Source organism: Ranitomeya imitator, chromosome 5 (genome assembly GCF_032444005.1).
Source record: "Ranitomeya imitator isolate aRanImi1 chromosome 5, aRanImi1.pri, whole genome shotgun sequence".
NCBI classification, from domain to species: domain Eukaryota; kingdom Metazoa; phylum Chordata; class Amphibia; order Anura; family Dendrobatidae; genus Ranitomeya; species Ranitomeya imitator.
Genome location: NC_091286.1, coordinates 569,748,023 through 569,762,508, shown reverse-complemented (window position 1 = coordinate 569,762,508; position 14,486 = coordinate 569,748,023). Strand labels below are relative to the sequence as shown.

The 14,486-nt window shown below is 44.7% G+C and overlaps 1 protein-coding gene across 7 annotated transcripts in view; it reads left to right on the top strand.

The window, feature by feature from the left end:
• The window catches only part of FAM168B (family with sequence similarity 168 member B), a 49,952-nt gene that overhangs the window by 19,383 nt on the left and 16,083 nt on the right, over window positions 1-14,486 (top strand). For 2 of the 7 annotated variants that reach the window (XM_069727784.1, XM_069727785.1), the window contains exons 4-7: window positions 2,513-2,596; window positions 6,753-6,845; window positions 12,941-13,083; window positions 13,840-14,014. In XM_069727784.1, the coding sequence (XP_069583885.1) occupies window positions 2,513-2,596; window positions 6,753-6,845; window positions 12,941-13,083; window positions 13,840-14,014 (495 nt within the window). The remainder of the gene's footprint in view (window positions 1-2,512; window positions 2,597-6,752; window positions 6,846-12,940; window positions 13,084-13,839; window positions 14,015-14,486) is intronic. The other 5 variants (XM_069727787.1, XM_069727786.1, XM_069727788.1 and 2 more) reach the window with 3 other exon arrangements.

The following is a 14,486-nucleotide window of genomic DNA, read 5'->3' as shown; positions in this document are numbered from 1 at the left end:
GGGGAGCAGCGGGTCACAGAGGCAGGTGCTGGTGGCTGTAACTGTGCTCGCTGCTAAAGAGAAATTAATATTCAGTGTGCTGGCAGTGAATATTTATTTCTTATAGCGTGCACAGTTGCTGCCGGCTTCCAGCACACATCCTACTTGCCTCCCTGCGTGCCCTCGCTGCTTCTCGTTCGTTCCAGCACCAGCAGATCTTCTGCCCTCGCAGCATCTCGTTGGTCCCGGCGCCGGCAGCTCTTTCTGTGCCGAGTGATCACATGGCCCCGCTTATTTAGGTAATGAATATTCACCCCTCTCCACTCCCATAGGCGTGGAGTGAATATTCATTACCTTAATGAGCGGAGCCACGTGATCGCTGGGCAGTAAGAGCTACTGGTGTCGGAACAAGATGCAGCGAGGGCATGCAGGGAAGGTAAGTAGATGGGGTTTTTTTTGTTTTTGTTTTTTTTACAGGAACCATGCATACAAGGATAGGGGATAAGGAGCCATGCATACAAGGATAGGGGATAAGGAGCCATGCATACAAGGATAGGGGATAAGGAGCCATGCATACAAGGATGGGGGGATAAGGAGCCATGCATACAAGGATGGGGGGATAAGGAGCCATGCATACAAGGATGGGGGGGATAAGGAGCCATGCATACAAGGATAGGGGGATAAGGAGCCTTGCATACAAGGATGGGGGATAAGGAGCCATGCATACAAGGATAGGGGATATGGAGCCATGCATACAAGGATAGGGGGATAAGGAGCCATGCATACAAGGATGGGGGATAAGGAGCCATGCATACAAGGATAGGGGATATGGAGCCATGCATACAAGGATAGGGGATATGGAGCCATGCATACAAGGATAGGGGGATAAGGAGCCATGCATACAAGGATAAGGGGGATAAGGAGCCATGCATACAAGGATGGGGGATAAGGAGCCATGCATACAAGGATAGGGGGATAAGGAGCCTTGCATACAAGGATGGGGGATAAGGAGCCATGCATACAAGGATAGGGGATAAGGAGCCATGCATACAAGGATAGGGGGATAAGGAGCCATGCATACAAGGATAGGGGATAAGGAGCCATGCATACAAGGATAGGGGATATGGAGCCATGCATACAAGGATAGGGGATATGGAGCCATGCATACAAGGATAGGGGGATAAGGAGCCATGCATACAAGGATAAGGGGGATAAGGAGCCATGCATACAAGGATGGGGGATAAGGAGCCATGCATACAAGGATGGGGGATATGGAGCCATGCATACAAGGATGGGGGATAAGGAGCCATGCATACAAGGATGGGGGGATATGGAGCCATGCATACAAGGATGGGGGATAAGGAGCCATGCATACAAGGATAGGGGATATGGAGCCATGCATACAAGGATAGGGGATAAGGAACCATGCATACAAGGATAGGAGATAAGGAGCCATGCATACAAGGATGGGGGATAAGGAGCCATGCATACAAGGATGGGGGATAAGGAGCCATGCATACAAGGATAGGGGGATAAGGAACCATGCATACAAGGATAGGGGATATGGAGCCATGCATACAAGGATAGGGGGATAAGGAGCCATGCATACAAGGATAGGAGATAAGGAGCCATGCATACAAGGATGGGGGATAAGGAGCCATGCATACAAGGATGGGGGGATAAGGAGCCATGCATACAAGGATAGGGGGATAAGGAGCCATGCATACAAGGATAGGGGGATATGGAGCCATGCATACAAGGATAGGGGGATAAGGAGCCATGCATACAAGGATAGGGGGATAAGGAACCATGCATACAAGGATAGGGGATATGGAGCCATGCATACAAGGATAGGGGGATAAGGAGCCATGCATACAAGGATAGGAGATAAGGAGCCATGCATACAAGGATGGGGGATAAGGAGCCATGCATACAAGGATGGGGGGATAAGGAGCCATGCATACAAGGATAGGGGGATAAGGAGCCATGCATACAAGGATAGGGGGATATGGAGCCATGCATACAAGGATAGGGGGATATGGAGCCATGCATACAAGGATAGGGGGATATGGAGCCATGCATACAAGGATAGGAGATAAGGAGCCATGCATACAAGGATAGGGGGATATGGAGCCATGCATACAAGGATAGGGGGATATGGAGCCATGCATACAAGGATAGGGGATATGGAGCCATGCATACAAGGATAGGGGGATAAGGAACCATGCATACAAGGATAGGGGATAAGGAACCATGCATACAAGGATAGGGGATAAGGAGCCATGCATACAAGGATAGGAGATAAGGAGCCATGCATACTAAGACAGGATGAGGAGGCCATACATACCAGGGTAGGAATGAGGGGACAATGCAGACCTGGATTATACTCGAGTCAATAAGTTTACCCAGTTTTTCATGGCAAAATTAGGTGTCTCGCCTTATTCTCTGGTCGACTCATACTTGAGTATATACGGTATATAAAAATGTGTGGCTTAGGTTTTTTAGCTGTACCTACTTTTTTTTGCTTATTTAGCAGGCTTTCCAATGGGGTATGCTGCCGCTGCTCCTGCCTACTCTCCTAATATGTATCCTGGGACAAATCCTGCCTTCCCATCTGGTAAGTAAGTCTTCTTTTCTCTAAGTAGCTGTGTGCTATCCAGCTTGGTGGAAATAAAGCCACACGTGCAGCGTATATACACAACCTAATGGCTAAATAAAATCTCCCTTCCATGAACACATTATCAGAACGCTCCCCACCATCCATTTCAGGGACCGATGTTTAGTAATTGCCTGCTGACCAGACCTGTTACTGGTGCTGGGAAAGTGATGCAGGCTGGAGATATCTGGGCTGACAATTTTTATTATACATTCTGCATAAAGACAGTAGGGGCCAAGCTAGGTGACTGCATTTTATCACATATCAATAATGGGGTTATCATTTTTTTTGTTTGTTTTTTCCCTTTTCCAAAAGAAACAAAATTAATAATAACACAACCCCTGGCAAGAATGATGGAATCACCGGCCTTGGAGGATGTTCATTCAGTTGTTTCATTTTGTAGAGAAAAAGGCAGATCACAGACATGGCACACAACTAAATTAATTTCAAATGGGGCAACTTTCTGGCTTTAAGAAACACTAAGGCTATGTGCACACTTTGCGGATTCCACTGCGGATTTTTCCGCAGCGGAATTCCAAAATCCGCAGTGAAAACCCGTTGCGGTTTTTACTGCGGTTTCTTATGCTGATTTTCATCTGCAGTTTCCTATTGGAGCAGGTGAAAATCCGCAGAAAAGAAGTGACATGCTGCGGAATGTAATCCGCAGCGTTTCCGCACGTTTTTTTCAGCAGCATGTGCACAGCGTTTTTTGTTTCCCACAGGATTATATTGTACTGTAAACTCATGGGAAACTGCTGCGGATCCGCAGCGGTCAAATCCGCAAAGTGTGAACATAGCCTAAGAGAAATCAAGAACAAAAAATGTGGTAGTCAGTAATGGTTACTTTTTTTTAACCAAGCATAGGGGAAAAATTATGGAATCATTCAATTCTGAGGAAAAAATTATGGAATCACCCTGTAAATTTTCATACCCAGAAATAACACCAGCATCAAATTAAATCTGCTCGTTAGTCTGCATCTAAGGCCGGGATCACACATGCGAGAAACACGTCCGTGTCTCGCATGTGAAATCCAAGCTCTGGCGCCGGCACTTGGGAGTGGAGCGTGCGGCTCCATGTGTTCCTATGCGGCCGCACGCTCCGCTCTGGAGTGCCGGCGCCAGAGCTTGGATTTCACATGCGAGACACGGATGTGTTTCTCCCATGTGTGATCTCGGCCTAAAAAGGAGTGATCACACCTTGGAGAGCTGTTGCACCAAGTGGACTGACATGAATCATGGCTCCAACACATGAGATGTCAATTGAAACAAAGGAGAGGATTATCAAACTTTTAGGCCGGTTTCACACGTCAGTGGCTCCGGTACGTGAGGTGACAGTTTCCTCACGTACCGGAGACACTGACACACGTAGACGCATTAAGATCAATGCATCTGTGCAGATGTCATTGATTTTTTGCGGACCATGTCTCCGTGGGCCAAACACGGAGACATGTCAGTGTTCGTGGGAGCGCACGTATTACACGGACCCATTAAAGTCAATGGGTCCATGTAAAACACGTACCGCAGACTGACGTAGTCCGTGTGCCGTGCAGGAGACAACGCTACTGTAAGTGCTGTAACCCCCCCCACTGGTGCTGAAGCCGCCTTTCATATCTTCCCTGCAGCAGCGTTTGCTGTAGAGAAGATATGAATAATCGTGTTTAAAATAAACACCCCATAGGGGTGGAGCCGCATATTCATTACTGTAAATGAGCGGCCCCACGTGACCGCTCATACAGTAGAAGGTGCGGCCAGGACAGGAAGCAGCGCCAGCCAGCGAGGGAGCCAGGTGAGTATTTTAAGAACAGCAGGGGGGGCGCACAGGGGGTGGGGGGGCGGGGGGCACATGGAGCTTTATTTTAAACACGATTATTCATATCTTCTCTACAGCAAACGGTGCTGCAGAGAAGATATGAATGGCGGCTTCAGCACCAGATGCTGGTGCGTGTGGTACCCAGCACGGTGCGTGTGGTACCCAGTGGGCACACGGGCGGCGCATGTATGCCACACTGATGTGCCACAGAAACGCACCAGAACACGGACATGGATAATTCTGGTACCGGAATTATCTGGACATGTGAGACTGCCCTTAGAGGGTAAATCATCACGCAATGTTGCAAAAGATGTTGGTTGTTCAGTCAGCTGTGTCTAACAACCTTCCCATGTTTGTATTTGGTCCAGATTTTAAAAGCAAACATACTGGTAGACCAAGGAAGACATGAAAGAGTCATGACCGGAGACTTAAAGCAATATGTCTCCAAAACAGGAAATGCACAACAAAACAAATGAGGAACGAATGGGTGGAAACTGGGCCCCCAGCAATAAAAAAACAAAAACCGGATCAGGCGCATCAGTTTTCCACAATTTGCGCTGGATCCATTTTTTTCTAAAATATATGGATTATGCCTGAATGCAAAAAACTAATGTGTGAAAGTAGCCTTATTGTTTCGTAAAGCCAGAAAGTTGCCATTTGAAATGACTTTAGTTTTGTGCCATGTCGGTGATCTGCTTTTTTTCTACAAAATGAAACCACTGAATGAACATCCTCCAAGGCCGGTGAGTCCATCATTTTTGCCAGGGGATGTATTGTTATCTGCTGTACAGCTGACACCTTGACATTCTATCACTATGGGAGCCGCTATGTAGACCCACCGGTGCCGGGCAGAACTTTCACAATTAAGTCAATTCTGAATTTTTTTCTTTTTTTATATATACGCTTGTGTAATGGGTAGGGTCACACAACCATTATTGGCCCAGTCACTTCCACAGCTGCTACTATGGCACCCTTGCTTCACTTTAATGTTAGCGTGGAGCAATTTGTAGACATTGACCCATCTTGAACGGTATCTTACATTGTAATAATGTCTTACATGACAACCGTTACTCAAGGGGCTATAAGCTAGAATGACAAATCCACATGACACTGGGAGCACTGGACCTTCTCTAGGAGCTCCTTTCTGGGTGGCAGTGATGTCCTGAGGTGCCGATAAAGTGCGCTGACCCCTCTGTGTGTAGTATCTGGAGCAGCGGTTAGCCGCAGTACTCATTATATTCCACATCCAACAAGATGCCTGCCCACTTTGCTGAAATTACCAGAAAAACCCATAGTTTTATTATCTCCGGGACCCTCACTGATCCTTGAAGCCCCTTCAAAGTGGTTGTTTTTTTTGTCTTTTTTTTTTTTCCCCCCCTTTTTTCACTTCTCTTGCTCTCCTGGGCGGCTTTGCCTCTCTTCTAACTGAGCATGGTCGTCCTTGTGCATGTGAAGAAGAGTTGCCATTCTGATGGGGACATAAAACTACATGGTTACAGTTATACATGGAAACTAAATTTTAATATCTTGATGATACTCTTGTATAGATAAAAGGTACTCGGGCCACTTCTTTTATGTGGAAAGCAAAGTAAGGATTAAGGACGGCGTCATATTGCAGAAGTTGTAGTGAATTTGTCGCCAGGTTTTGACTATTCCATCTGAGAGCAGCTTGACGTAAGGGCAGAAACCCCCAATTCCAGCAATTGGTCACTTACTGGGGATGCTTGTTGTAGTTTTTGATAAAATCACTGTTTTATGTATAACCTCCGCCCACACCACTGACTGGCAGTTTTCTGTGTACACTGTGTATAGGCAGAAAGTTGCCAATTGGTGGTGGTGGTGGGGGGTTATACAGATCTCATGAGTATGGAGGATTACATGGCAGGTTTACGATCCTCTGGTAGCAATCTTATGTGATTTTATCACCACTACAGCGCGCAGTAAGTGACACATCGCTTGTATCAGAGACTGTCTACATTGTGCTGCTCTCAGAGTAGGTGACACATTTGCTTTACGTTCTGGCCTTTTAATTACCATGCTGCAATGAAGAGTGCAATGTGTGCCAAAAATCAAAGCTGCGTCTTGTCGGTGACCGAGGATTTGTGGGATGGTTATCGAGTCATTATAAAATGATCTGTGCCTTACTGGCTCACTTACCATTCTTGTGATTTGTGGGTTATAAATATTCAGAATATTGGTTAAATATATAGGCCTTCTATGACCTGCGCCCTGTTGTGTCGGTGGGTGCCACCAATTTATATCTGCATTGACCGTAAAACTGAACTAAAATTCAACTTTTGTTTTCAGAGGTAGAACAACCGTCATATTCGACGTCCGGTGTGCAAATGTACATGTTCGGGCACACGTTCTCTGCTGCGAGAAACGGTGCAATTAATTCAGGTACCTGCTTTGCTTTTCTTTAAGGCTAGTTATTCTCTGCTCTTTCTATTTAAGTAAGGCATTAAAAGCAAAATAAGTACCTGAACGTTTGTGTAGAGTCAAATCTAGAAGCCTGATGGTATGTATGTGGTGTCTGCATCGGTGGCTACAATTAAGAATGTTCTAATGTGCTGCCATTATAAGTTACATGTTAATGAATATTAGTTACTCAGGGGCCCAGCGCTAGCTTTCATAGAAAAGCTTATTCAGGTCACCCCCGCACCCCCAGTGTAGTTAAAGAAAAGTCTAAGATCAGTTTCCGCCTTACTCCATTGTGTAATCAATGAAGCTCTTTTTTTTTTTTTTTTTTGTGGAAAAGTTACAGATTAAGGGTAAGTTCACACTAGGCGTTTCGTTTTCTGCAGTAAAACCTGATCTGTTGGCAGGAAAGAAGTTGCAGAAAAAAGCCTGTTTTCCTTGTTTTTGCTGTGTGTTTTGGCATGCTGGATTTGTCTCTTGGGCATGCTGATAAAGTTTAGTGTTGGGGGAAAAAAAAAATCCTATTCCTTTTAAAATCAGGTTTTGGCACAAAAAAAACAGCAAAACATGATACCTGCATTTTTTTGTGTGGTTTTTCACCACCCATTCAAGTCCATGGGTGAAAAACGCTGAAAGAAGTGAAATGCTCTATGTCCAATTAATCATGCAAAGCACAAAAAAAAAACATTGTGTGTGCATGAGATTTCTGAAACCTCATAGGCTTTGCTGGTACTGTAAAACGCAGCTAAAAATGAGCATAAAAAAGCAGCAAAAACGCCCTGTGTGAGCTCAGCCTTAAGGTTTAGACCTTTTATAATGGAAAAAAATGATGCTCATATAGTTCAGGCCTATTTGCAAATGTTGTGGATTCAAGCTTTACTGGTTTTAGTTACGAGTAACTGAGTTAAAAACCTTATAAAAGTCCCTCAGCTCCCCTGATTATAATGCCTTTTCTGTTTTGCCCTGCATCAATCTATTGCACAGATATTCACATTTTGGATCGTAAAACCTCTGCTTGCAGTCCAGCGGGGCATTTCTTCCATGTCTCTCTGGGGTTGTACCCTTTTGCTCGTTCCTCTCATAGGCTGCCCGTTATATCTCTGCCATGTCTGAGACTATTAGATCAGCTGCTGAGCTGTGATTGGCAGCCTCTGGGAGGTTAGGGTAAGGCTGCTGTCACACTATCAGTATTTGGTCAGTATTTTACCTCAGTATTTGTAAGCCAAAACCAGGAGTGGGTGATAAATGCACACTGGACTGCAAGTAGAAATTTCACATGCAGCGCTCCAAAAGCCACAAATGTGAATAGCACAAAACGGAAAAGGGCAACAGAATCGGGGGAATTCAGGAATTTTTATAAGATAGATTGGATATGCAGACTATTTAGTAAAATAATTGTCCCGATGTGTAAATATAAGAACAATTAGGTAATCTAGAATAAAGTGACATGTGCTCATGGGTAAAAGATGAATAAATAAAGGAGGTAAATAATAATGAAAAAGTCAAGAGTGTATAGAAGTATAACCAAAATTGCCCCCAATGAAAGATCAGATCAAGAGACAACATAGATCAATAACACATCATTAGGGATCGGCAAGACAAATGAAGTGAAAATCAACAAAACATATTGAGTAAATGCAGAACCTACAGCATGGAAGCCTCGACGCGCGTTTCGCTGGTGGCTTTAATGAGGGAACTAGTCACTTTTAACACTTTTCAACAGTACAATATTCTTAGCCCTTTTGCGACATGCGTGCTAGTATGGCGCATGTTGCTTCTCTCCCTTTGATGTGGGCTCCAGCGCTGATCCCACATCTTTCCCGGCACATGTCAGCTGTTTTGAACAGCTGACATGTGCCTGGAACAGCCGTGGTTGGATTCACGATCCACTCATGGCTATTAACTCGTTTAATGCCGATGTCAAACTCTGACAGCAGCATTTAATGCGCGCTACTTGCCATAGGGTCCGAAATCTGCCCATCGGTGCCCACCGTCACGTGATCACGGGTCACCTATTGGTTGGCATGACAACTCGAGGTCTCCTGTAGACCTCTCTGGTTGTCAATGCCGGATTGCTATGAGCGTCGATATTCTGATCATCGCCTGTATGTAGCAGAGCCGATCGGTTATAGCAGCTTTTAGTCTCCCATGGAGACTGTTGAAGTATATATAGGCCACACTGAGCTGGCAGTATAGAGCTGCATTATATAGACCACACAGACTCTGCAGTATAGAGCTGTGTTATATAGGCCACACTGAGATGGCAGTATAGAGCTGCATTATATAGACCACACAGACTCTGCAGTATAGAGCTGTGTTATATAGGCCACACTGAGATGGCAGTATAGAGCTGCATTATATAGACCACACAGACTCTGCAGTATAGAGCTGTGTTATATAGGCCACACTGAGATGGCAGTATAGAGCTGCATTATATAGACCACACAGACTCTGCAGTATGGAGCTGCATTATATAGGCCACACAGACTCTGCAGTATGGAGATGCATTATATAGACCACACTGAGACTCTGCAGTATAGAGCTGCATTATATAGACCACACTGATACTCTGCAGTATGGAGCTGCATTATATAGACCACACTGAGACTCTGCAGTATAGAGCTGCATTATATAGACCACACTGATACTCTGCAGTATGGAGCTGCATTATATAGACCACACTGAGACTCTGCAGTATAGAGCTACATTATATAGACCACACGGATACTCTGCAGTATGGAGCTGCATTATATAGACCACACTGAGACTCTGCAGTATAGAGCTGCATTATATAGACCACACTGATACTCTGCAGTATAGAGCTGCGTTATATAGGCCACACTGATACTCTGCAGTATAGAGCTGCATTATATAGGCCACACAGACTCTGCAGTATGGAGATGCATTATATAGACCACACTGAGACTCTGCAGTATAGAGCTACATTATATAGACCACACGGATACTCTGCAGTATGGAGCTGCATTATATAGACCACACTGAGACTCTGCAGTATAGAGCTGCATTATATAGACCACACTGATACTCTGCAGTATAGAGCTGCGTTATATAGGCCACACTGATACTCTGCAGTATAGAGCTGCATTATATAGGCCACACTGATACTCTGCAGTATAGAGCTGCATTATATAGGCCACACTGAGACTCTGCAGTATAGAGCTGCATTATATAGGCCACACTGAGACTCTGCAGTATAGAGCTGCAGTATATAGGCCACACTGATACTCTGCAGTATAGAGCTGCATTATATAGGCCACACTGAGACTCTGCAGTATGGAGCTGCAGTATATAGACCACACTGAGACTGCAGTATAGAGCTGCAGTATATAGGCCACACTGAGACTCTGCAGTATAGAGCTGTATTATATAGGCCACACTGAGACTCTGCAGTATGGAGCTGCAGTATATAGACCACACTGAGACTGCAGTATAGAGCTACATTATATAGGCCACACTGAGACTCTGCAGTATGGAGCTGCAGTATATAGACCACACTGAGACTGCAGTATAGAGCTACATTATATAGGCCACACTGATACTCTGCAGTATAGAGCTGCATTATATAGGCCACACTGAGACTCTGCAGTATGGAGCTACATTATATAGGCCACACTGAGACTCTGCAGTTGTGAGTGATGGAGTTGCTGTAAAGTAAATGCTATAGCTGTATGATTTGTTTATTGAGAATATCAGAGGTAATATACAGTGGGGCAAAAAAGTATTTAGTCAGTCAGCAATAGTGCAAGTTCTACCACTTAAAAAGATGAGAGGCGTCTGTAATTTACATCATAGGTAGACCTCAACTATGGGAGACAAACTGAGGAAAAAAAAATCCAGAAAATCACATTGTCTGTTTTTTAAACATTTTATTTGCATATTATGGTGGAAAATAAGTATTTGGTCAGAAACAAAATTTCATCTCAATACTTTGTAATATATCCTTTGTTGGCAATGACAGAGGTCAAACGTTTTCTGTAAGTCTTCACAAGGTTGCCACACACTGTTGTTGGTATGTTGGCCCATTCCTCCATGCAGATCTCCTCTAGAGCAGTGATGTTTTTGGCTTTTCGCTTGGCAACACGGACTTTCAACTCCCTCCAAAGGTTTTCTATAGGGTTGAGATCTGGAGACTGGCTAGGCCACTCCAGGACCTTGAAATGCTTCTTACGAAGCCACTCCTTCGTTGCCCTGGCGGTGTGCTTTGGATCATTGTCATGTTGAAAGACCCAGCCACGTTTCATCTTCAATGCCCTTGCTGATGGAAGGAGGTTTGCACTCAAAATCTCACTATACATGGCCCCATTCATTCGTTCATGTACCCGGATCAGTCGTCCTGGCCCCTTTGCAGAGAAACAGCCCCAAAACATGATGTTTCCACCACCATGCTTTACAGTAGGTATGGTGTTTGATGGATGCAACTCAGTATTCTTTTTCCTCCAAACACGACAAGTTGTGTTTCTACCAAACAGTTCCAGTTTGGTTTCATCAGACCATAGGACATTCTCCCAAAACTCCTCTGGATCATCCAAATGCTCTCTAGCAAACTTCAGACGGGCCCGGACATGTACTGGCTTAAGCAGTGGGACACGTCTGGCACTGCAGGATCTGAGTCCATGGTGGCGTAGTGTGTTACTTATGGTAGGCCTTGTTACATTGGTCCCAGCTCTCTGCAGTTCATTCACTAGGTCCCCCTGCGTGGTTCTGGGATTTTTGCTCACCGTTCTTGTGATCATTCTGACCCCACGGGGTGGCATTTTGCGTGGAGCCCCAGATCGAGGGAGATTATCAGTGGTCTTGTATGTCTTCCATTTTCTAATTATTGCTCCCACTGTTGATTTCTTCACTCCAAGCTGGTTGGCTATTGCAGATTCAGTCTTCCCAGCCTGGTGCAGGGCTACAATTTTGTTTCTGGTGTCCTTTGACAGCTCTTTGGTCTTCACCATAGTGGAGTTTGGAGTCAGACTGTTTGCGGGTGTGCACAGGTGTCTTTTTATACTGATAACAAGTTTAAACAGGTGCCATTACTACAGGTAATGAGTGGAGGAAAGAGGAGACTCTTAAAGAAGAAGTTACAGGTCTGTGAGAGCCAGAAATCTTGATTGTTTGTTTCTGACCAAATACTTATTTTCCACCATAATATGCAAGAAAAAATGATAAAAAAACAGACAGTGATTTTCTGGATTTTTTTTTTCTCAGTTTGTCTCCCATAGTTGAGGTCTACCTATGATGTAAATTACAGACGCCTCTCATCTTTTTAAGTGGTGGAACTTGCACTATTGCTGACTGACTAAATACTTTTTTGCCCCACTGTATGTGGGGGGAAAAACTGATCACGGTAACTTAAGGTTCCGTGCAATATGATCGCTCTTCTGCGATTTCTGCCAGCTCTCTTTATTTGGGACAGCTCATATACAGCACATCTTTCCAAGTGTCTCTGCTGATGACAGTGCAGGAGGCAGACTTACACTCGATAGCTTACATTGTGGATGTCTGCACGGGTGCTGTGACTTTTGAAAACTCCACATATTGCTGCATCTAGCTAGAAAGGAGACGCGCCGAATTTACTGGCATTTGGTCCCAGGTTTCCCAGCTGCTCTGTGACCGTGGTGCACAGGACGCAGTGATTTATTCCTTGTTAAGAAAAACTTGTTCCTCTCCATGTCCAGCGGGTGACGCTCCATGGCCAGCGGGTGACGCTGTGAGGGTGGCACTCGCTATACTAGGAAGGAGCTGATGGTTCTCTATGTATTCATGCGCTATGTCCGCTATTTATAATATTGGTAACCCAGCGAGGATGGCTGCCGGGCTCCAGCTATAATGTTTATAGGGCACGGTGATATTTTATATTTGGCCCTGTATAAGGTGGCTATTGTGGGGCCTTGTGAACCACCATCAGTCTTCCTGCAGGAGATGATTTATGTAGATGTGAGTTTTTAACAATTTCTATGTTTTCGCATTTACTTTGCTGGATCCTGACGATTTGATTACACCTTATGACCCCCGCACAGTTATGTATTCACTAGCATGTGTCTTTACCCATTTTTGTACTCTTGCAGGATATACACCAGGTACGCCATACAAAGTGTCATGTTCCCCCACCAGCGGAGCTGTGCCACCCTATTCTTCTTCCCCTAACCCTTACCAGACTGCAGTGTACCCAGTAAGAAGTGCCTACCCACATCAAAATCCATACGCACAGGTAAAGGTCGGGTAGGATAATATTCTCACGGTTGTCATCTTTAGTTGTGGTTCTTTATCAGCCTTTGACATGTAGTATAAATCAGTAATAATGTCCTACACCAGCTGGATAGCAGTAGTGCTACAAGGCCACCATTGTTGGACACTTGCTCCAATGTCTCCCGAATTACAGTTTTCTCTTCTGGGATCAGGGGAGGTTCCAGCTTGGAGACTCTTGGAGCAGCCTATTGTTGTGGGATGTTTCTTATAGAAGGGTCTTCTCCAAGGCTGACCACATTTAGGTGCGTTAATAGCTGCTATACACCTGCTCCTTGGTGGCGCTCTCCTCTTTAACTCATGTTGCAGATAAGTAGGTCTGGCTTTGGTAGGCCCGGCTACGTGTCTTATGATATCTCACATTAATTTTAGTCTGACATGGCTCAGGTTCTGTGTACAACCTTGATTTTTTTTTTTCCATTTTCAAGTTCTTCCAATTACAATCAGTAAGAAATCAGAAGATTGAAGGAGTTTTGTCCTAATTAAAACTCTAACCAGGGCCATGGATATAGTAATTCTGAAAATCTGGCATATTTGCGTTGTGCTCCTGAAGAATAAATGTGCAGTAACGCCTTTTAAAAATGACCGTATGTAAAAATTATAGCATAAGATGTCAGTACTCAGATCACTGGGCTGACAAGTCCTATATCCTGCTGCCTGCTACTGTAGAATACAGAGAGAGCAAGCTGACTCTTAATTTTTTTTATTGTTTGCACTACAGCAGGGAACCTACTATACACAGCCTCTGTTTGCAGCCCCTCCACATGTAATCCATCACACTACCGTTGTGCAGCCCAATGGAATGCCGGCAACGATGTACCCCACAGCAATCCCTCCTCGGGGCAGTGGTGTGGCTATGGGCATGGTAGCTGGGACCACAATGGCAATGTCTGCAGGTATGAGCTGTAATTCTAATATTTACTGTAACTATACTATGTAAAGGAAGACTCTGTACTGACATCCGTTGTTCGTTATAAAAGGCAGTGTCTTCAGAAATCCAATCCGTGGATATGTGCCATCTGTGTATCGTTAAAATCTGTTGGTCATTAAATATTTAAAAATATTCTAAGCTTTTGAGCGAAGGGTTGTTCTGCCAAAAAAACAAGGTGTAGTTTTTGAATTATGCTATTCATTGACAACAGCTGACATGCGCAATAGGCGTGGGTGGAATCTCAATCCACCCGCCGCTATTAACTAGTTAAATGCCTCTGTCAAACTCTGACAGTGGCATTTAAATCGCGCTTCTGGCCATCGGACCGGAAATACGCGCACCACTGTCCCCCGTCATGTGATCGAGGGTAATCAGCTCATCAGCATGACAATCAGAGATCTCCTTGAGACCTCTATGTTGTTGATGCCAGATTGCTA